Consider the following 25,296-nt stretch of genomic DNA (forward strand, 5'->3'; position numbering starts at 1 on the left):
CTCATCGCACAACCCCCCCCCCCCCTCAAAATTGCTGTTGAATTTTTTAAAAATCTTATCAGAACTCTGTCAACATAGAGTATTTTGATCAATTCCTATTACAATTTATTAGAACTGTTTTCTAAAATGCGAAATAATTGCTAAAAATCGTTTTCTAACATTTAATTTTTATAATGTAAAAAAATGACGTGACGTCATCTGACCCCCCCCCCCCCCTTTCCCCCTCATCACACACCGTCACAAAATTACAGACCCCACTCCCACCTACCAGTTTGATGTCATTTATGGGCGTTCCTAGGGTTAGTGTGCAGGTTTAGAGGGTGATAGGATATATGTTGGTGTTAGAGTTAGTATAGTTTTGTGTTTGGAGTAAACATGTAAAGTACTGAAAAAAATTCATAAAAAACGTTTTAATAACAAGCTTTTATGTAATAGAGCACTAAAAAGTAGAAAATAAAATATACACTACTATTTCAATTACTATAAAGAAAAGCGTGGGTCTCTTCCTAAATATTAGAAAAGGTATCCAATAGATACTAAAGTAACCTACACTTTTCTTTATAGTTATTTCAATAGTAGTGTATAATTTATTTATTTTTTTTTACTTTTTAGTGCATTATTACATAAAAGCTTGTTATTAAAACGTTTTTTATGAAAAAAAAAATTAATGAATCTTTTTCATGTTATTTACCCAATTACGGATTATTAGTCTGCCCCGGATATCGCTATAGCAACACTATCACAACAGGAATCCTCAATTATCAATAAGAAGTGCACAGTGTGGCCTATCTGTTTAGTTAATATAGGCATTGTAGGCTTTATAAATGATGGTTATTAGACCAAATATGTTATTTAATCATTAAAATGTATTAGCCTAATAAAGTAATAATTGAATAGATCTAGGCCTATATGTTATAATAACTAAATTGTTATTGAATAACTATAACTACTACACTACTACTACTAGGCCTAGTCAGTATCAATCAGTATGTTCAAATATAATTTAATATATATATTATATTTATTTTAATTATTAGTAGGCCTAGTGAATTAGCTTGAAATAGCCACTAGGTTTTCCTAGATCCTAGCTAGGAGATAGTAGGCCTACTTTGACAACTAGGTCTGAAGTATAAAAAAAATTAAGTCATTAAAAAAACTCCAGGTCTACTACTTTTTGCATGTAAGTTATGATAATTAAAATGCAATTAGAATTATTAAATAAAAGTATTTAAATGGAAGAGGCACAGTAGGCTGTATAGATATAGTATATTTTGTAGTAGATGATTGCCGTTAAAGCTTAAAAATTGTACTCATTTATTATTACTTAACATATCATAATAATATCTACTTTATACTACCTAGTCCTACAACAAAATATTATGCTGTATAAAAAAATAGGTATGTCAAACGGCTTTAAATACATGCAGTTTTTCGCTTGCATAGCCCAAACGTAGTACATTTTCACTTCCGTAGTTTCTATAATAAAAAGGGCTCTTATAGTAATAAGCTTAATACCATTAAAAAGTGTAAAAGTAAATTTTAAGCTCTCAAATTGTGCGTAATTTTTGTGGTTGTTGAAATTACACAATATATCTCATCTATTGATTGAAAACTGTCACTGAGATGATCTTTCAAAGGCAGTCGAGCAAAAGATTTTGACCACTCTCCCATTCTATTCGCGGGTCTTTTTTCACTGTTCAACGTCTTTCTTTACAAATACCTGTAAAATGTGCAGAATCAAATAGCCTTGAGTAGGATACTAAAACATTTGCATAAAAGACTAAATATTTTAAATGTTAAAAAAAAGTAAGCAATTAAAAAATTAGTATATGATTCTGACAACATATAAATTTTTTATTTGCATTTTCAGGAAGGTGGTCCTTTTTTCTGTTAAAACACTAAAATTGTTTATCATTTCTGAGCATGGTCAAAAAAGGCAGAACTTGACAAAACTCACTAGAGCAATCAATAAAGTCGCTTAAAATCCTGTAGCAGAACTGGCAGTTTTCTTCGTTAACATTCAACGCACCAAGTTTTTCTAAATTGATGTTAGCAAATTTTAGAGGCTTTATTTTTCAGTAAAAAAAATAAAAATATGTAGCTACTTAGTAAACAAGTTTGTCAGTCTACTTTTTGTAGTTTATTTCTTTAATATATTTCTTTATTATTAAAGCTATAACTCTGTACAATGATTAGGCTTCCATGTAATTTTTCAGCTTCCCATGAACTAAACCGTCCTTCACTTTGAAGCTGAGTCTAATTTTTTTCTGATTGCTTATAGTTCAAATAATTTTTCTTTTCTGACAGACAGTACTTCATAAATAAATTAAAACATATTTTTATAAACTTTTTAGAATAGCTGAATATTTTTATCTATGACATGTAAAAGGTCCTGTGATCATACATTTTGTCGCCAGTTTCAACAATATATGGTTATAGTTTAAAGTAGAAAACCCCGCAATGTTCATGGTTGGGTTGGGTTTTAGCGATGATTTTAAACTAAATAGCACATGATGTATACCTTGAAATACTTTACATTACCAATAAAAAAAAATAGACAATCTAGCATGTTAGTGTAGTGTGCTCTTTAACTTTATATCTTTTGTGAATAATTTCAACTTCAACTAGATGTTATTTTAATGCCTCCAACATTCACCTGAAATGGGGGAAGGGGGGAAGCAAGATCTTTACTACAATTGTAACAATGTCAATATATATTAATGATCAGTGCACTAGTGCAGATGTATTTGCACTTTGCAGTCAGCTTGGAAATAAACCTTTATTAGAGCCCTTTAAAAAGAATATATGTCTTCAAAAAATATACCTTATGAAGTCCTCTCAATTATGTTGACTGTAAAAGGTGATTAATAATAACATATTTACATGTTATAGTTGTGAAGAATGACTGTTAAGATACAAAGAGTGAGAATGCATGACTAGCATGGTTATCTGTTTAGCCTATGTAGTTGTATCTAATAAGCAAGTGTATTTTGGTGTAGCCCCACCACCAGTGGCATGGCTAGGTTGGGTGTCACCTGTTGTGGTAACTCATTGTGTCACCTGTTGTGGTAACTCATTGTGTCACCTGTTGTGGTAACTCATTGTGTCACCTGTTGTGGTAACTCATTGTGTCACCTGTTGTAGTAACTCATGGTGTCACCCCCCCCCCCCCCACCAAAGGAAAAAATGTATATATATATATATGTCGGGGCGCCAAAATATCACCCTGTTGAGGCGCAGATTCAGTTAAAGACTATAGTAACCTATCTTATTTATAGTCAATCGCACTGTTTAAAATAAAATTATGCCCCATAGCAACCACAGGATAGCCCAGGGCACCAAATCAAATCCTGTGATCTGGAGAGGGCTGGTCACCGCCATGTGACACTTAGCTACATCAATTAGTCAAATGACACTTAGCTACATCAATTAGTTAAATGACACTTAGCTACATCAATTAGTCAAATGACACTTAGCTACATCAATTAGTCAAATGACACTTAGCTACATCAATTAGTCAAATGACACTTAGCTACATCAATTAGTCAAATGACACTTAGCTACATCAATTAGTCAAATGACACTTAGCTACATCAATTAGTCAAATGACACTTAGCTACATCAATTAGTCAAATGACACCTAGCTACATCAAGTAGTCAAATGACACTTAGCTACATCAAGTAGTCAAATGACACTTAGCTACATCAATTAGTCAAATGACACTTAGCTACATCAATTAGTCAAATGACACTTAGCTACATCAATTAGTCAAATGACACTTAGCTATATCAATTAGTTAAATGACACTTAGCTACATCAATTAGTCAAATGACACTTAGCTACATCAATTAGTCAAATGACACTTAGCTATATCAATTAGTTAAATGACACTTAGCGACATCAATTAGTCAAATGACACTTAGCTACATCAATTAGTTAAATGACACTTAGCTACATCAATTAGTTAAATGACACTTAGCTACATCAATTAGTCAAATGACACTTAGCTACATCAATTAGTCAAATGACACTTAGCTACATCAATTAGTCAAATGACACTTAGCTACATCAATTAGTCAAATGACACTTAGCTACATCAATTAGTCAAATGACACTTAGCTACATCAATTAGTCAAATGACACTTAGCTACATCAATTAGTCAAATGACACCTAGCTACATCAAGTAGTCAAATGACACTTAGCTACATCAATTAGTCAAATGACACTTAGCTACATCAATTAGTCAAATGACACTTAGCTACATCAATTAGTCAAATGACACTTAGCTACATCAATTAGTCAAATGACACTTAGCTATATCAATTAGTTAAATGACACTTAGCTACATCAATTAGTCAAATGACACTTAGCTACATCAATTAGTCAAATGACACTTAGCTATATCAATTAGTTAAATGACACTTAGCGACATCAATTAGTCAAATGACACTTAGCTACATCAATTAGTCAAATGACACTTAGCTACATCAATTAGTCAAATGACACTTAGCTACATCAATTAGTCAAATGACACTTAGCTACATCAATTAGTCAAATGACACTTAGCTACATCAATTAGTCAAATGACACTTAGCTACATCAATTAGTCAAATGACACTTAGCTACATCAATTAGTCAAATGACACTTAGCTACATCAGTTAGTCAAATGACACTTAGCTACATCAATTAGTCAAATGACACTTAGCTACATCAATTAGTCAAATGACACTTAGCTACATCAATTAGTCAAATGACACTTAGCTACATCAATTAGTCAAATGACACTTAGCTACATCAATTAGTCAAATGACACTTAGCTACATCAATTAGTCAAATGACACTTAGCTACATCAATTAGTCAAATGACACTTAGCTACATCAGTTAGTCAAATGACACTTAGCTACATCAATTAGTCAAATGACACTTAGCTACATCAATTAGTCAAATGACACTTAGCTACATCAATTAGTCAAATGACACTTAGCTACATCAATTAGTCATTGTTCAGTCAGCCATGATAAGAAAAATGCCATGAAGTTTAAACAATTGTGAAATAAAATTGGGATCTGTAGTTTTCATTTTTTGGATGGGCTAAATTGCTTTGTACCTTAAAACCTTGTTATTAAACTGCTAGATCAATGTTTTTTTAATGTTATGTTTAGTAACTATCTTAGGTGTACACAAGTTTTTGAGTTGGTATTAAAATAGACCCTATTTAATTATGAGCTTTCATATAATGTCATTGTTTGTAGCTGGAGTTATTTTTTAATTTCTCGTATAAGAAGTAAAAAAAAAATGAAATATTTTTTCTGTGTAAGACAGTGATGCTTCATTTCATGATTCAAAACAGCAAAGTAATCAGCTCTGAGTTATGGAATGTGCATTAATTCTTATTTTTGATAATCTGATTAATAGACCCTTTAGAGGCAAATGTAGATTAACAGTTCATTTTTTGTAAGTTCAGATTAGGGGTCTTCCATAAATGACGTCACACTCATAGGGGGGAGTAATTTTATGATGGTGTTTGATGAGAGGGAGGGGATATCCGATGGTATGACATCGCACATTTGCATAATAAAAAAGCAATGTCAAAAAACGAATTTTAGCTATTATTTTGTGTTTTAGAAAACTGATTGAATGAATTTTAATAGAACTAGATGAAAATATTCTATGGTGACAATATCTTGGAAAAATATCGATCTTGTAAAAAAAACAACTCAACTGCAAAGTCGAGGGATATGTAGGCTGGGGTGTGACGTCATTTATGGGGGGGGTCTAGCTTTTTGTGACGGGGGGGGGGGGGGGGTAAAGAAGTAAAATAAAGCGTGATGTCATTTATAGATGATCCCTTAATAGGTCTTTCATAAAATTGCTGCGGATTTAGCAATAAACCATTTTAAACCTTTCATACACTTAAAAATATTTTTCTTTGGTCAAATGAATCAAATGATAGAAGAAAAATAAACATAAGATTTTTTGTAACCTGTCTAAATTTGATAGGCCAACATGTGCTAAATAAAAACTATGTCCATAACAGATTGTTGTGCTGTCTGCCATGGTCAAGTTAACACTAGACTTCATAGCTCGGGGCACATCAGGATATACTCAAAAGAAAAGGGATGAAACGCTTCCACAGTATATCAGAAGACTGACTCATTTGTACTTGGAAAACAAAAATATTGATGATGTTGTAAGTTTTTATAAATTTGGAAAAAAGCATATTGTCATTTAAAGTAATAAATTATTGTCTCTCTTTATATAGATGAATATTTTTACTTCAATTTAATGTTAAACAATGTTTTTTTATTCTTTTAAAATTGAAAAAAAATTCATAAAAAACGTTTTAATAACAAGCTTTTATGTAATGATGCACTAAAAAGTAGAAAATAAATTATAGACTACTATTTAAATAACTATAAAGAAAAGCGTGGGTCACTTTAGTATCTATTGGATACCTTTACTAATGTTAAAGAAGACACCCACGCTTTTCTTTATAGTTATTTAAATAGTAGTCTATAATTTATTTTCTACTTTTTAGTGCATCATTACATAAAAGCTTGTTATTAAAACGTTTTTTATGAATTTTTTTTTCAGTACTTTACATGTTTTATTTACAATAGAGTTACATGACTAAAAACCATTGCTCGCCTACTGAACATCACGTTCAGTAGGCGCGCAATGGTTTTTGAACGCAGCCATTACGTGGTCGTGATGGCGCAGCTATTGATGACGCGTGTGGTGTGGTTGGCTAGACATGCCTACTAATTCGGTCCAAATTTTAATTAATTCATAAAAAATCAATTAGGCATCCAATTAAGTCAAATTTAGTTTCAGATTGCATTGTCTTCATGTCTTGACCCACGTGCCAACTGTGAATCGTGTCGGTCAAGTAGAACTGTCCGAATTTTCACTCCTGCGTTTCCGTCTAGACTGACGACAGACTGACGACAGAGGAAGTGAGTTAAATAAAAGCTTGTAAAAATAGTTTATTTCAACAAAATTTAATCATTTAATGTGATACAATCTTTATATATTAGGGTGACTGCTTATCAATGTGCAAAAATCTAACAGTTTTGTATCTGTATGACAACCAACTGAATCGTGTCCCCTGCTTAAATAGCAATAGTGCAATCACTCATCTGTATCTACAAAACAACAACATCAGCTTGATTGAGAACCTAAACACATTACCTCAGCTGCAAAAATTGTAAGTCTCTTCAGAGAATCTCAGTTGCATTTCATTAGAGAAATAAAAGAATTGTTTGAACAGATGTAGAGGGTTTTAAAATGGGAACTAAAAGTGTTTTTGTCTACAGGTATCTGGGTGGCAATACAATCACAGTGCTGGAAGGTTTGGACAAACTTAAAAAATTACAGGAACTTCATGTGGAACACCAGCGCCTGCCTGCAGGAGAACAGCTGTTATTTGATCCACGCACACTTAACGCACTCTCTGTAAGTTGTCACTGTCTGATTGAAGTCGAGTTATTTTTTTATTTCTTGCATAAGAAGTTTAGAGGAAGTATTGCAATCCTGCAAATAATTGAAATAAAAGTTTTCACAAATCTCAACATTTTATACCCCCTCAGTTGGAAAAGTATTACATTGTAGGTGCATGTTTCTTTTAGATTTTGAATGATTTCCAGTAACCAGAAGTGGTTTTTACTCTATTTTCATGTGAACACTATATTTTGAGAACTATCTCAGTTAGGTACATGAAATTTCATATAGAAATATAAAATCTTATACTTGGATTACTTACAATTTGTGAGTGACCTCCGAAAATGGAAGTGATATTGTACTCTATTTATGGTATCTAAAATTCCAATAATTTGCATACCATTTTAGTTAGGTGAACTAATAATTTGCATACCATTTTAGTTAGGTGAACTAATAATTTGCATACCATTTTAGTTAGGTGAACTAAATTTGAAACAATGTTTTCATTCTCTTGACTCAGTGACATACGGTGACCGGATGTATTTCTTGAGTTCTGAAAAAAAGATTACTTCTACTGACCAATTAACTTTTCATGTAGGGTTAGGGTTAGGTCTTTAATCCATGCCCTAGGGTTAGGGTTAGGGTTAGGTCTTTAATCCATGCCCTAGGGTTAGGGTTAGGGTTAGGGTTAGGTCTTTAATCCATGCCCTAGGATTAGGGTAAAGGTTAGGTCTTTAATCCATGCCCAGACATCCTGACATCAAATTTGGTTTAATTAGATGTTAAAATAACTTTTAAAAAATTAATCGGTTTGCTTTATAAAGCTCTTCCCCTCTCTTATACACACATTGTTTATGTTCCTTTGTATCACATTATATTTTTTTCTATGTGATTCTATATTATTTTAAAAATGTAAAATGTGAGAAAGTTTATGTGATCCTTTAAGCTTTATTTAAATTGACTGGTAACTAGAAGTGTAGTTTATTTATATGTATTCACACGTGAATCAACACACACACAGATCACAGTGTGAATCAACCCGCACACAGATCACAGCCTATATATATGTGTGTGTGTCTGTGTATCTCTGTGTATATATGTATATATATATATATATATATATATATATATATATATATATATATATATATATATATATATATATATATATATATATATATATATATATATATATAGGGTTGTTTGCAAGTTTTAAATGTGTCTGGGAACCATCTGACCGGCATCAACGACCTGAGCCAACTTTGCCACCTGAACAGCCTGATAGCAGCTGACAATCTACTGAACGACATGAAGGAACTGGCACAGCTCTTGGCTACATGGACCTCCCTGACTCGCCTGGATCTCACAGGCAACCCCATATGTCAGCAAACAAAGTACAAGGACAGAATTATTGTCTTGGGGAGTAGCTTGGGTAAGCTTTTCATCTTAGACTAGTCCATGTCTGTTGAGCATCAGCTAATGACAACATTCTTCCATGCATTTGAGCTACACACACACGAACATCCACACAAACATCCACACAAACACACACACAAACATCCACACGAACATCCACACGATTACACACACGAACATCCACACAAACATCCACACAAACACACACACAAACATCCACACAAACATCCATACAAACATCTACACAAACATCCACACGAACACACACATCACCATCCACACAAACACACACGAACATCCACATAAACACACACCAACATCCACACAGTTCTGCCACCTATCCCACACACAGAACACATACTCAAATCAGCCACACTGATGCACAGATTAACACACACACAAGCCAGCCCACACAGATCCACACACACATTTCCCATATCTGTTCCCAGAGTGGCTAGATGGGAAACATATAACGGCGACAGCCCGCAAGTTCCTGGTCAACTGGCACGCCAACAGGGAGGAGAATCGCAAAAAGTTTCAGGAGAATTTAATGAGAGAGGAAACCTACCCAACATCAGTACATGTGCATACAGGTGAGTCAACAAATATGTACAAAGGTGAGTCAACAAATATGTACACAGGTGAGTCAACAAACATGTACACAGGTGAGTCAACAAACATGTACACAGGTGAGTCAACAAATATGTACACAGGTGAGTCAACAAATATGTACACAGGTGAGTCAACAAACATGTACACAGGTGAGTCAACAAACATGTACACAGGTGAGTCAACAAACATGTACACAGGTGAGTCAACAAACATGTACACAGGTGAGTCAACAAATATGTACACAGGTGAGTCAACAAATATGTACACAGGTGAGTCAACAAACATGTACACAGGTGAGTCAACAAACATGTACACAGGTGAGTCAACAAACATGTACACAGGTGAGTCAACAAACATGTACACAGGTGAGTCAACAAACACTTATACAGGTAGGTCAACTGTATTATCATTGATCAATGAACTGAATATTTGCAACTATGATATATTACATCTTGTAGCCTATATCACTAACTGTGCTATGATATATTACATCATGTAGCCTATATCACTAACTGTGCTATGATATATTACATCCTGTAGCCTATATCGCTAACTGTGCTATGATATATTACATCTTGTACCCTATATCACTAACTTGTTTTATTCCCAGGAGATCTGCCTCCCTTACGTAGTGCCCCACTAAGGCAGAGAAGTATTTCCAGTTATGTCATGCCAGGTAGTGTATGTCATGTTATGTGAGGTAGTGTATGTCATGTTATGTGAGGTAGTGTATGTCATGTTATGTGAGGTAGTGTATGTCATGTCAGGTAGTGTATGTCATGTTATGTGAGGTAGTGTATGTCATGTCAGGTAGTGTATGTCATGTTATGTGAGGTAGTGTATGTCATGTTATGTGAGGTAGTGTATGTCATGTTATGTGAGGTAGTGTATGTCATGTCAGGTAGTGTATGTCATGTTATGTGAGGTAGTGTATGTCATGTTATGTGAGGTAGTGTATGTCATGTTATGTGAGGTAGTGTATGTCATGTTATGTGAGGTAGTGTATGTCATGTTATGTGAGGTAGTGTATGTCATGTTATGTGCGGTAGTGTATGTCATGTCAGGTAGTGTATGTCATGTTATGTGAGGTAGTGTATGTCATGTTATGTGAGGTAGTGTATGTCATGTTATGTGAGGTAGTGTATGTCATGTCAGGTAGTGTATGTCATGTTATGTGAGGTACTGTATGTCATGTTATGTGTGGTAGTGTATGTCATGTCAGGTAGTGTATGTCATGTTATGTGAGGTAGTGTATGTCATGTCATGTCAGGTAGTGTATGTCATGTTATGTGAGGTAGTGTATGTCATGTTATGTGAGGTAGTGTATGTCATGTTATGTGAGGTAGTGTATGTCATGTTATGTGAGGTAGTGTATGTCGTGTTATGTCAGGTAGTGTATGTCATGTTATGTGAGGTAGTGTATGTCATGTCATGTGAGGTAGTATATGTCATGTTATGTGAGGTAGTGTATGTCATGTCAGGTAGCGTATGTCATGTCATGTGAGGTAGTGTATGTCATGTTATGTGAGGTAGTGTATGTCATGTCAGGTAGTGTATGTCATGTCATGTGAGGTAGTGTATGTCATGTCATGTCAGGTAGTGTATGTCATGCCAGGTAGTGTATGTCATGTCATGTCAGGTAGTGTATGTCATGTTATGTGAGGTAGTGTATGTCATGTTATGTGAGCTAGTGTATGTCATGTCATGTCAGGTAGTGTATGTCATGTCAGGTAGTGTATGTCATGTTATGTCAGGTAGTGTATGTCATGTCAGGTAGTGTATGTTATGTCAGGTAGTGTATGTCATGTCAGGTAGTGTATGTCATGTCAGGTAGTGTATGTCATGTCAGGTAGTGTATGTCATGTCAGGTAGTGTATGTCATGTGAGGTAGTGTATGTCATGTCAGGTAGTGTATGTCGTGTTATGTGAGCTAGTGTATGGCATGTCATGTCAGGTAGTGTATGTCATGTCAGGTAGTGTATGTCATGTTATGTTAGGTAGTGTATGTTATGTTAGGTAGTGTATGTTATGTCAGGTAGTGTATGTCATGTCAGGTAGTGTATATAAAATTGTACTAACTAGAAGACCTTTGCAGGTTTACCACGTAAGCAGTTTGATGACATCCTAGCTAAATCACATTTTCCCCAAAAACCTCGAAGTGGTGCATCAAGGCCGAGGTATTTTTTTTTTCTCTTCCCTGAATGTATTACACAACACCATCTATGAATTTGACTTTGTAACTTTCATTTTGTATCTTGCAAATATTCTCAGGATATTTTTAGCCCTGACCCTGTAGTCGTATCATTTGATATAAGAAAGAGCTCTAACCCCCTTCATCATATTTTATAGCTCTCCACACACAAACTAACCACACACAAACTAACCACACACAAACTAACCACACACAAACTAACCACACACAAACTAACCACACACCAACTAACCACACACCAACTAACCACACACCAACTAACCACACACCAACTAACCACACATCAACTAACCACACACAAACTAACCACACACAAACTAACCACACACCAACTAACCACACACAAACTAACCACACACCAACTAACCACACACAAACTAACCACACACCAACTAACCACACACAAACTAACCACACACCAACTAACCACACACCAACTAACCACACACCAACTAACCACACACCAACTAACCACACACAATTGTGGGGGTACATCTGAACTGTTGACCTGAGTATTAACAATGGTGTCTATGTTTATTTTCATACCTCACAGTGTAAATCAACACACACAACACACTTTGAATCAACCCACACATCACAGTTTGAATCAACCCACACATCACACTTTGAATCAACCCACACATCACACTTTGAATCAACCCTCACATCACAGTTTTTACCATAAGCTGAAGCTGCTTGCCTTAAGTATCCTGTGTGAGTTGCTTCCCATACCTACATACCTAAACAATGATTTCGCTGACAACTGCTTATGTGATTGAAATGTTTTATTTTGCTATGAAGGAAATGGCTAACCCAATGATGTATAATATGTTGATTGGTGGGGGGGGGGGGGGGGGGTGGGGGGGGGGGGGGGGGGGGTAGGGGGGGGGGAGAGAGAGAAGTTAAATGTCTTAAAAAGCTGATATTTAAAATCCCATTAAAAGCTAAACATTACAAATAACCATAACCCAGCATAATTAACAAGATATTTTTTTTAAATTTTTTTGACAAAAAAAAAACAGAAGCCCCATCTCATTCTGTTATAAGCCCCATCTCATTCTGTTATAAGCCCCATCTCATTCTGTTATAAGCCCCATCTCATTCTGTTATAAGCCCCCATCTCATTCTGTTATAAGCCCCCATCTCATTCTGTTATAAGCCCCATCTCATTCTGTTATAAGCCCCATCTCATTCTGTTATAAGCCCCCATCTCATTCTGTTATAAGCCCATTGTATTTACTAGGTGAGGAGAGCAGGTTGCATGAAATGATTTTCTCTGTTCCAACTTTTTGTTGATGTTCCAACTTTTTGTTGATGTTCCAACTTTTTGTTGATGTTCCAACTTTTTGTTGATGTTCCAACTTTTTGTTGATGTTCCAACTTTTTGTTGATGTTCCAACTTTTTATTGATGTTCCAACTTTTTGTTGATGTTCCAACTTTTTGTTGATGTTCCAACTTTTTATTGATGTTCCAACTTTTTGTTGATGTTCCAACTTTTTGTTGATGTTCCAACTTTTTGTTGATGTTCCAACTTTTTGTTGATGTTCCAACTTTTTGTTGATGTTCCAACTTTGTGTTGATGTTCCAACTTTTTGTTGATGTTCCAACTTTTTGTTGATGTTCCAACTTTTTGTTGATGTTCCAACTTTTTATTGATGTTCCAACTTTTTGTTGATGTTCCAACTTTTTGTTGATGTTCCAACTTTTTATTGATGTTCCAACTTTTTGTTGATGTTCCAACTTTTTGTTGATGTTCCAACTTTTTGTTGATGTTCCAACTTTTTGTTGATGTTCCAACTTTGTGTTGATGTTCCAACTTTGTGTTGATGTTCCAACTTTGTGTTGATGTTCCAACTTTTTGTTGATGTTCCAGCGAGGAAAGTGTTGAAGTATTTCAAATGACCAGAGGAGGAGGGCGTCCACCACAGCAACACTGGCAGTAACTCTAGGGCAAACGTTTTAGAAAGTTTGAAACTTACAAACTACCAGCTTAACCCACTATAGCTGTAGCCAGGACTATACCTAGTATAGCTCACCCCCCACCCCCCACTATAGCTGTAGCCAGGACTATACCTACTATAGCTAACCCCCCCTACTATAGCTACCCCCCCTACTATAGCTAACCCCCCCTATTCTAGCTAACCCCCCCTACTATAGCTACCCCCCCCTACTATAGCTAACCCCCCCTACTATAGCTAACCCCCCCCTACTATAGCTACCCCCCCCCCCTACTATAGCTAACCCCCCACTATAGCTGTAGCCAGGATTATACCTACTATAGCTAACCCCCCCTACTATAGCTAACCCCCCCTACTATAGCTAACCCCCCCTACTATAGCTACCCCCCCTACTATAGCTAACCCCCCTACTATAGCTAACCCCCCCTACTATAGCTAACCCCCCCCCCTACTATAGCTGTAGCCAGGACTATACCTAGTATAGCTCACCCCCACCCCCCACTATAGCTGTAGCCAGGACTATACCTACTATAGCTAACCCCCCCTACTATAGCTACCCCCCCCTACTATAGCTAACCCCCCCTATTCTAGCTAACCCCCCCTACTATAGCTAACCCCCCTACTATAGCTAACCCCCCCTACTATAGCTAACCCCCCCTACTATAGCTACCCCCCCCTACTATAGCTAACCCCCCCCACTATAGCTGTAGCCAGGATTATACCTACTATAGCTAACCCCCCCTACTATAGCTAACCCCCCCTACTATAGCTAACCCCCCCTACTATAGCTACCCCCCCCTACTATAGCTAACCCCCCTACTATAGCTAACCCCCCCTACTATAGCTAACCCCCCCCTACTATAGCTAACCCCCCCTACTATAGCTAACCCCCCCCCCTACTATAGCTAACCCCCCCTATTCTAGCTAACCCCCCCCTACTATAGCTACCCCCCCCTACTATAGCTAACCCCCCCTACTATAGCTAACCCCCCCTACTATAGCTAACCCCCCCTACTATAGCTAACCCCCCCTACTATAGCTACCCCCCCCCCCTACTATAGCTACCCCCCCCGCTACTATAGCTAACCCCCCCCTACTATAGCTACCCCCCCTACTATATTTAACCCCCCCTACTATAGCTACCCCCCCCTACTATAGCTACCCCCCCCCCCCCCGCTACTATAGCTACCCCCCCTACTATAGCTACCCCCCCCTACTATAGCTAACCCCCCCCCTACTATAGCTACCCCCCCCTACTATAGCTACCCCCCCTACTATAGCTACCCCCCCCCCTACTATAGCTAAACCCACTTGAAACCAGTTGAGATCTAGTAGATCTCATCTCTTGAAACCAACAAACCTACATGGCATTTTTTTCTCTACAATATCTAGTTTCTCATATTTAAAAATAAAAAAAGCTCTCATATATATTTATTTATTTATTTATGTATTTTTTATATGTATGTGTGTGTCTGTGTGTGTATGTATATATTTTTAATATCTGGATTGCTCAAACATAAAATCCTAGTCATTGCCCTGTGTACATTAGGGACTTTGGAAAGAAAATTTATGTAAAACATTTTTTACTCATTAATTATGTAAATGAGTTTGAGTTCTGCTGAAAAGATCACATCTTCATTACCAACTGTTTCATTAAGTTTGTTTTCTTCTGTGAAAGAAAAACATTTTGCTGACCAACAGCTATTTTCATCTACATTAGTTTATATAAAAAACTGGATATATAGTATTGTGTTTTCTACTTAGAATCTTGTACATAGCATTAGACTGCAATAAAACTTCACAATTTGTATTAAATCTTTCTATACGTTTCTGTGTAACAAAGTTGCAAAATGAAGAGTTTGTTGTCTATTTTAAAAAAACGTTGTTTCAATCATGCAGTGCTATATTTTGTTAACTTTATGATTTGTCTGATTTTATATACAAATAAAGAAATGGATTTATAGATATATTGCTTCTCCAGGATTAGATTGTTTTACTGCATTTTTCTTGATTATCAACAATTTTTTTCTAAATACTTCAGCATATCATAAGACAAATGGTGACCACACCTCAGACAAATGGTGACCACATCTCAGACAAATGGTGACCCCATCTCAGACCATATCACCAACTGGTGTTGTGTGGAGTTAGAGCCCCTGTCTGGTCGTGTGGAGTTAGAGCCCCTGTCTGGTCATGTGGAGTTAGAGCCCCTGTCTGGTCATGTGGAGTTAGAGCCCCTGTTTGGTCATGTGGAGTTAGAGCCCCTGTTTAGTCTTATGTTTTAATGAGGTCACTTTGAGTCTGGTGTGATTCACTATGTGGATTCTGTTTGGTTTTCAATATGCTTGAAAAGAAGATTTTACGTAGTTCATTAATTCAAACGTATGTAGATATCAGATGAATATGCATATATCATGTATGTAATATAAAAGAAATTATAATTACTTGAACTTCTTAATTTTGTATAATGTATTTTTCAAGCCTATTTCAAATGTTTTTGCATTTTTTCCATCTGTATTTGGTCTAGACAGTATTACTATAATGTCTTGTATTCTATGGTGCTAAAATATTGGTTTGAATGTTTTCTTTTTTTTTTCATGGTTGCCTTTCAATGCATTATTTATTTCATGGACCATTTATTTCATGGACCATTTATTTCATGGACCATTTATTTCATGGACCATTTATTTCATGGACCATTTATTTCATGGACCATTTATTTCATGGACCATTTATTTCATGGACCATTTATTTTAATCTTTAAGAATCATAGTGCTCAATCTCAATCAAATTTCACAGAACATCTACTCAATCAAATTTCACAGAACATCTACTCAATCAAATTTCACAGAACATCTACTCAATCAAATTTCACAGAACATCTACTCAAATGACGTTTTGTTGGCTACTAACAGTGCCCTTCTTATCTTATATATTTCTATTTGCTTTAATGATGTTTTGAATTTTAGTTTGGTTGATTAAAGTTTTTTTTAATGTCCAGGAAATAAAGAGTTCAAATCCTTTTGTTTTTATTTCAAAAGCTTTTTCTTAAGTCCATATATATAAATATAAATATAAATATATATATATATATATATATATATATATATATATATATATATATATATATATATATATATATATATATATATATATATATATATATATATATAATGACTTTTATTTTACTTTTACAATTATTTATATAAAGCAAATATTAAAACTCCAATGTAATAGTTTTTTTCTAGAGTAGAAAAGAAACTGGATTTATATATATATATATATATATATATATATATATATATATATAGGGCCTTATATATATATATATATATATATATATATATATATATATATATATATATATATATATATATATATATATATATCCAGTTTCTTTTCTACTCTAGAAATAAATAAAAAGTTCCAATAGGCCCTGTATTCCTTTCTCACTGTACAGATAGTGGGATTCAGTGCCCCCCGCCCAATCGCCAAGATATTTTATGAAAATATTGTTCTGTAAAGGTACCTGGTAGAAACTTTTGGGAAGTTTTCTGACATTAAATTATTATTTTATTTCGGAGGGCGGCACCCCGGCAATAAGGCGGTGCGGTTTGCCACCCAGAGTTTCCCAGTGGCCATCTTGCTACCTTGAGTCCGTGATTGGGTGTTGTACACAGCGATCAGCGTGACTATATGATTCAAACAGATATAAAAAAAATATAAACTAGCACAGATATAGCACAGATATAAACTAGCACAGATACAAACAGATATAAACTAGCACAGATATAAACTAGCACAGATACACATATAAACTAGCACAGATATAAACTAGCACAGATATAAACTAGCACAGATATAAACTAGCACAGATATAAACTAGCACAAATATAAACTAGCACAGATATAAACTAGCACAGATATAAACAGATATCAACTAGCACAGATATAAACAGATATAAACTAGCACAGATATAAACTAGCACAGATATAAACCAGCACAGATATAAACAGATATAAACTAGCACAGATATAAACTAGCACAGATATAAACTAGCACATATAAACTAGCACAGATATAAACGAGCACAGATATAAACTAGCACAGATACAAACAGATACAAACTAGCACAGATATAAACTAGCACAGATACAAACAGATAAAAACTAGCACAGATATAAACTAGCACAGATACAAACAGACATAAACTAGCACAGATTCAAACAGATACAAACTAGCACAGATATAAACTAGCACAGATATAAACTAGCACAGATATAAACAGATATAAACTAGCACAGATATAAACTAGCACAGATACAAACAGATATAAACTAGCACAGATATAAACTAGCACAGATACAAACAGATATAAACTAGCACGGATATAAACTAGCACAGATATAAACTAGCACAGATATAAACTAGCACAGATACAAACAGATATAACCTAGCACAGATACAAACAGATATAAACTAGCACAGATATAAACTAGCACAAATATAAACTAGCACAGATATAAACATATATAAACTAGCACAGATATAAACTAGCACAGATACAAACAGATATAAACTAGCACACATACAAAAAGATATAAACTAGCACAGATACAAACTAGCACAGATATAAACTAGCACAGATATAAACTAGCACAGATATAAACTAGCACACATACAAAAAGATATAAACTAGCACAGATACAAACTAGCATAGATATAAACTAGCACAGATATAAACTAGCACAGATATAAACTAGCACACATACAAAAAGATATAAACTAGCACAGATACAAACTAGCACAGATATAAACTAGCACAGATATAAACTAGCACAGATACAAACAGATATAAACTAGCAAAGATATAAACTAGCACAGATATAAACTAGCCCAGATACAAACAGATATAAACTAGCACAGATAAAAACAGATATAAACTAGCACAGATATAAACTAGCACAGATATAAACAGATATAAACTAGCACAGATTCAAACAGATACAAACTAGCACAGATATAAACTAGCACAGATATAAACAGATATAAATTAGAACAGATACAAACAGATATAAACTAGCACAGATATAAACTAGCACAGATATAAACTAGCACAGATATAAACTAGCACAGATATAAACTAGCACAGATATAAACTAGCACAGATATAAACTAGCACAGATATAAACAGATATAAACTAGCACAGATATAAACTAGCACAGATACAAACAGATATAAACTAGCACAGATATAAACAGATATAAACTAGCACAGATATAAACTAGCACAGATACAAACAGATATAAACTAGCACAGATATAAACTAGCACAGATATAAACTAGCACAGATATAAAATAGCACAGATATAAACTAGCACAGATATAAACTAGCACAGATATAAACTAGCACAGATATAAACTAGCACAGATATAAACTAGCACAGATACAAACAGATATAAACTAGCACAGATACAGATATAAACTAGCACAGATACAAACAGATATAAACTAGCACAGATATAAACATATATAAACTAGCACACATATAAACAGATATAAACTAGCACAGATATAAACTAGCACAGATACAAACAGATATAAACTAGCACAGATACAGATATAAACTAGCACAGATATAAACTAGCACAGATATAAACTAGCACAGATATAAACTAGCACAGATATAAACTAGCACAGATATAAACTAGCACAGATATAAACAGATATAAACTAGCACAGATAATAACTAGCACAGATATAAACTAGCACAGATATAAACTAGCACATATAAACTAGCACAGATATAAACAGATATAAACTAGCACAGATATAAACTAGCACAGATACAAACAGATATAAACTAGCACAGATATAAACTAGCACAGATACAAACAGATATAAACTAGTACAGATATAAACTAGCACAGATACAAACAGATATAAACTAGCACAGATTCAAACAGATACAAACTAGCACAGATATAAACTAGCACAGATATAAACTAGCACAGATATAAACAGATATAAACTAGCACAGATATAAACTAGCACAGATACAAACAGATATAAACTAGCACGGATATAAACTAGCACAGATACAAACAGATATAAACTAGCACAGATATAAACTAGCACAGATACAAACAGATATAAACTAGCACAGATACAAACAGATATAAACTAGCACAGATATAAACTAGCACAGATATAAACTAGCACAAATATAAACTAGCACAGATATAAACATATATAAACTAGCACAGATATAAACTAGCACAGATACAAACAGATACAAACTAGCACACATACAAAAAGATATAAACTAGCACAGATACAAACTAGCACAGATATAAACTAGCACAGATATAAACTAGCACAGATACAAACAGATATAAACTAGCATATGAATAATATGTAGTAAAAAAATGTAGTAGCTTTTTCACTTCATAGTTTCTATAATGAAAAGGGCTCGTACTAGCATATAAACAAGTTGAAGATATGAAAATTGTGTCAGTAACTTGGCCATCCTAAGTATCGAACATACTGAAGCAGCTAAAATATATCTCAATGAACTTATTATTCATTTTTCAAATTTAAAAGCATGAAAAAACCCAGATCTAAAAAAATCTTGGGCATTTTTTTAAAAATTGTGTTTGGTTGGTGGCGTCACAAGGACGAGTGTTACCCTACGCGTTTCCTAAGGTGTCATCCTCATCGTCCCCAACTATTTTACATTGTCGGTGGGGTGTTGATTGTAGGAAAAAAAAAGTCACAGGAAAAAAAAAAACACAGGAAAAAAAAAACCACAGAAAAAAAGTTACAGGAAAAAAGTCACAGGAAAAAAGTCACAGGAAAAAAGTCACAAATATATATTTGCATGGAATTTGTTAATACTTTTAAAGTACTTTTATGAATTATATATTCAGAGATTGCAAATTAGCTATGGATTAATTAAATGTAATGTAATGTGTGTAGGTTGTATACGCATGTTAATTTTTATAATTCATCTAAACATATTTAGTATGAAGTATGTAGATTGTAATTATGTTAAACATAATATTAATAGCATTTAATAGAATGTTCCAACGTCCTCCGTTTTCATCGTGTTTTTTTAAATACTAACATTAAATTGCCGTGGAATTGTAAGTTCATCTGACTTGCTGCCCTCCACTCATCGCAACAATAGATCGACCACCTTTACTGCCCACATTTATCACGCTCATTACATAACAAAGCGTAGGATCAAAACAGAAAGCCGACAAGTTTCAAAGGCTGTCATTGACACGAAACTTCAACAACACACAATATGTTCGGACAAGGCCGACTGAGGAGAGGCCGACCAGAGAATAGCCTATGGCAAAACATATGCAAAACACAATGATGTGCCAAAATTTCTTTTATAATTAACTTTTCTACCGCGAATTTAACAAAATACGTAACAAAAGTTGAGATTGTTGTGTAAATGATCTTACTGTGCTTTTTACTTACAATTGTTATAAACCATAATGATTTTAACGTCTATAATTATAATATATGCTACAAAAATACAAACCAGAAAAATAAACATACACAATTTTACAATTTTCAAAAAATAAATCAAAATATTTCTGAAAAGATTTTTGTGACTTTTTTTCTGTGACTTTATTTCTGTGACTTTTTTTCCGACAAAATTTTTTCCATTGTGACTTTTTTTCTGTGACTTTTTTTTCCTAGCAAAAACTGTGACTTTTTTCTGTGTTTTTTTTTCCTGTGACTTTTTTTCCGTTTACCGGGGTGTTATCCCTCTCTCACTAATCTTGTATTATTTTAGCTGGATACAAAAGAGTTATGACAGTAAGTTTAGCAAGGTTTTGTCAAGGTGTCACGAGTTAGCATCAGTTGCGGACAGCAGCTCCCGCCTTGTGATGCCACTGAGTTTGGTTACATCAAAAAATATCTGTAAGTCTGTAACATTTTTACATAAGTACGGGGTATAGCATTAATAATGTAATATATATATATATATATATATATATATATATATATATATATATATATATATATATATATATATATATATATATATATATATATTATATATATATATATATATATATATATATATATATATATATATATATTATATATATATATATATATATATATATATATAATTACTTTCCTTTATAAACATTACATGTATGTCTTATGTATGTATATTATGGCCACTAATCGAGCATACACTGAGTCCAACACCTCTCATTTGGCTACACAAGCGGTCTCTCAAGTCATCGCAGCAGACGTCTGCTAGAGTTTTCGTTGGGGTGTGTAGGCGATCAAGTGTGTATCCAACCAGTCATGCACATCCAAGCATGACGGCTCTCTCCGCTGGCCTTTGACCCAGTTAAGTGTGTAGTTGAGCAGCCGGAAAGTTTTCATCTCGATGTCGACTTGTGTCTCAAACATGTCAGATGGTAAGTTTTCTCTTTCAGTAGCGTCCTGCTAGGGATAAATTATTGGTGTAATCAATTAGCGACTAAGTCCTGATACTAGGTATGTCAAACGGACGTTAAAAAGGTCGATTTCGCCCGCGTCGCCCAAATGTAGTAGCTTTTTCACTTCATAGTTTCTAGAATGAAAAGGGCTCGTATAGTAATTATCTTGGTACCATTAAAAAGTAAATTTAAAGCCCTCTATTTCTGCGTAATGTTTGTAGTTGTTGAACAATATATCTCATTTGCCAATTGAAAACTATCACCGAGATGATTTTTCAACGGCAGTCGAGTAACGGATTTTGACCCCTCTCTCATTCAACTCGCGGGCCTTTTTTTATTTTAACACGTTTTTCTTAACTCAGCTTCGTGTTTATTTGTTTGTTTGGATGTTTGTTGTTAAAATTGACATCGAAAATTAGCCCACTTCTGATTGCTCTAGAGATCTGAAATTTGGCATGCAGGCTATTTTCGCCTAACAATTTCAGATGCAATCATAAAAACTAACAATTAGAGACCTAAATTAGCTTAATTAAATTACGCCCCAAGGACCATAAAATTGAGGACATGATTTCTAAAGATACCGACAAGACTGGAGGCCTATTGACACAGTTACTTCGGCCCCAATTGATGTGAGCGCGCTGGCCGTGATCGTATAGTGGTTAGTACTTCGCGTTGTGGCCGCGACAACCCAGGTTCGAATCCTGGTCACGGCATGTAGGCTTAATTAAATTACGCCCCTTCTCTGTTTAAAGCGTATCGGTCGCTCAAGATTTTTAGTCCGTTTATTTAAAAACACTTAGTCAAGTCATACTTAATCAAGTCATTAGATAAAGTAGAAAATAAACTATATAAAAAACGTTTTAAAAACCACGTTTTTCATGTGTAGCAACGGACTAAAAAGGAGAAAATAAAATACTTTAAAAAAACTTTAAAAAACCACGTTTTTCTGGTGGACTAAAAAGTAGAAAATAATTTTTTCTTCCGACCCTAGGGGATCTACCAATGACTGCTCGTAGATTTTGTTCATACATTTGATGACAAAAACGTGGGTCGGGCAGATGGGTCGGGAAATTTGATGGTGAACGTACCCACGTTTTTTTTTCATTGGTAGATCCCCTAGGGTCGGAAGAAAAATTTATTTTCTACTTTTTAGTCCACCAGAAAAACGTGGTTTTTTAAAGTTTTTTTATTTTATTTTATTTGACCGTTGAACTTATTTCTTTACAAATAACTGCAAAATGTGCAGAATTGAATAGCCTTTAGTGGGATGCTAAACAAAAATGCATAATAATTAAATATTTTAAATGTTAAAAAAACTAAGTAATTCGAAAATTAGTATGTGATTCTGACATCGTATAAATCTTTTATTAGTATTTTCAATAAGGTGGTCCTTTTTTCTGTTAAAACACTAAAATTGTTTCATTTCTGAGCATGGTCAAAACCGGCCGAGCTCGACAAAACACACTAGAGCAATCAATAAAGTCGCTCAAAATCCTGTCGCAGAACCTGCGGCTCTTTTGATGTCAGGATGCGGCTCGCCAGTTCCATAATAATCATAGCGTTTTCTTTTCATAACTCATAAAAATATTATAATTAAATTAAACCGGGAGTGATCTCCCCTAAGCTTTCTCGAATATTCTAATATAACTTGAAATATAGACATGATTTTTAATTACTTAAACTTAGCGTAAATTAGTACTTCCGGTCAACGGTAATTACTCCAAATTTGACAGAAGGCAGAGAATTAGATCTTTTACTTACATGTGAAATTTCATTTATCTATCTGAAATAGTACTCAAGTTATAGGCTTTTGAAAAATTCAAAGTAGAAAAAGCACCACTTCCGGTTATCGGAAATCTCTCAAAAGTTGATACGGATCTACGATTTTAGTAAAATACTTATATATGAAATTTCATCAACCTAGCTGTAACGGTACTCAAGTAATCGTGTTTACACAGACAGACAGACAGACACACACACACACACAGACATACGGACAAGATTGCAAAATTATGTTTTTCCGTATCAGTGAGGTGTAAAACGTCGAGATTTGTAAAAATCTCGATTTTTTTTTCGCGATTACAAGACTTTCTCTATACTCCGTATATATGAGAAAGTAAAAAAGACGCATCGACTGAAGCATCCTAAATAAATGTTCTTTCTTTTAAATGTACTACTGGTTCTAGAGACTAATAATTATTTCAACAAAAATTCCTTAATGTGACCCTAACACTGTTCCAGCCACCATTGGATCGCATATTAATTAATCACAGACACAAAGAATGTTTACCTGTTACGAGCTATGGTTATTCTTTATTTCTATATACTCAGATCGTCTGTAGGTGTCATAATTATTATTTTTTTAAAGACGCATTTTTGACCGATTGTGAACCCCTGCACTCTTCTGATCAAACGTATGTTTTAAACGTACTTGTTATAGGCATACATGTAACTTAAATTCAAAGAAGTGTTGTTCCCCTACATTTTGATATCCTACTTATCAAGTATGTTTTTTCATCAGATATTTTTTGGTCATTTTTTTTTGTCATTAAATGTACAAAACGTTTGTGTTTTTACTTTCTCGTATATACGAAGTATAGAGAAAGTATTGTAATCGTGCAAAAAAATCTCTTGAAATTTTAACCATTTTCACCGTATTACACCCCAGTCCTTCATCACATCCGAAGTATAGTGGACTTATTTTAATCGGGCAAAAATTATCAATCCAGATTTACCAAAATTAAGAGGTTTTATGCGTAATCCATTCTGAAAAACTGGGCTTTGCAATTCTGTCCGTATGTCTGTGTGTCTGTGTGTGTGTGTGTAAACACGATTACTTGAGTACCGTTACAGCTAGGTTGATGAAATTTCATATAAAAGTATTTTACCAAAATCGTAGATCCGTATCAACTTTTGAGAGATTTCCGATTACCGGAAGTGGTGCTTTTTCTACTTTGAATTTTTCAAAAGCCTATAACTTGAGTACTATTTCAGATAGATAAATGAAATTTCACATGTGAGTAAAAGATCTAATTGTCTACCTTCTGTTAAATTTTGAGTAATTTCCGTTGACCGGAAGTAGTAATTTACGCTACTTCCGATTTCTCAAAAAACTAATGTACATTTTTAAAGTACTAATAATATTGCGCACTATTATGCACTTTTTTATTTGG

At 34.3% G+C, this 25,296-nt stretch overlaps 2 protein-coding genes and 1 non-coding gene across 9 annotated transcripts in view; all 3 read left to right on the plus strand.

The window, feature by feature from the left end:
• The first annotated feature begins 726 nt into the window (after positions 1-726).
• On the plus strand, positions 727-13,795 carry LOC131956958 (protein phosphatase 1 regulatory subunit 42). Of its 7 annotated transcripts, none has more exons than XM_059321609.1 (10): positions 727-811; positions 1,038-1,180; positions 6,042-6,194; positions 7,042-7,211; positions 7,321-7,459; positions 8,642-8,876; positions 9,310-9,453; positions 10,083-10,148; positions 11,568-11,649; positions 13,559-13,794. In XM_059321609.1, the coding sequence occupies exons 3-10, from the start codon at positions 6,060-6,062 to the stop codon at positions 13,626-13,628; spliced, it is 1,041 nt and encodes a 346-aa protein (XP_059177592.1). In that variant the 5' UTR covers positions 727-811; positions 1,038-1,180; positions 6,042-6,059; the 3' UTR covers positions 13,629-13,794. The 7 variants fall into 7 exon arrangements, with proteins under 7 accessions (XP_059177592.1, XP_059177595.1, XP_059177593.1 ...); XM_059321607.1 differs by having other exon boundaries at positions 762-830; XM_059321612.1 differs by lacking the exon at positions 1,038-1,180 and having other exon boundaries at positions 734-796; positions 13,559-13,795.
• An 8,186-nt stretch (positions 13,796-21,981) lies between these two features.
• Positions 21,982-25,296, plus strand: part of LOC131956971 (uncharacterized) — a 9,603-nt gene continuing 6,288 nt past the window's right edge. Inside the window, exon 1 of the mRNA XM_059321657.1 lies at positions 21,982-22,102. Coding sequence (XP_059177640.1) covers positions 22,100-22,102 — 3 coding nt within the window. The 5' untranslated portion in view covers positions 21,982-22,099. The remainder of the gene's footprint in view (positions 22,103-25,296) is intronic.
• On the plus strand, positions 22,765-22,836 carry Trnah-gug (transfer RNA histidin (anticodon GUG)). Its single transcript has one exon. It is a non-coding gene; the product is annotated as a tRNA-His (tRNA).

This window comes from Physella acuta, unplaced genomic scaffold (genome assembly GCF_028476545.2).
Source record: "Physella acuta isolate Inbredline_101_S28 unplaced genomic scaffold, ASM2847654v3 ptg001190l, whole genome shotgun sequence".
NCBI lineage: Eukaryota > Metazoa > Mollusca > Gastropoda > Physidae > Physella > Physella acuta.

Excerpts from the sequence above, each read along its gene's own strand:
- LOC131956958 (XM_059321606.1), top strand. Across the intron at positions 10,149-11,567 it reads TTCCAGTTATGTCATGCCAG|GTTTACCACGTAAGCAGTTT; the intron begins GTAGTGTATGTC and ends AGACCTTTGCAG. Across the intron at positions 11,650-13,558 it reads AGTGGTGCATCAAGGCCGAG|CGAGGAAAGTGTTGAAGTAT; the intron begins GTATTTTTTTTT and ends TTGATGTTCCAG.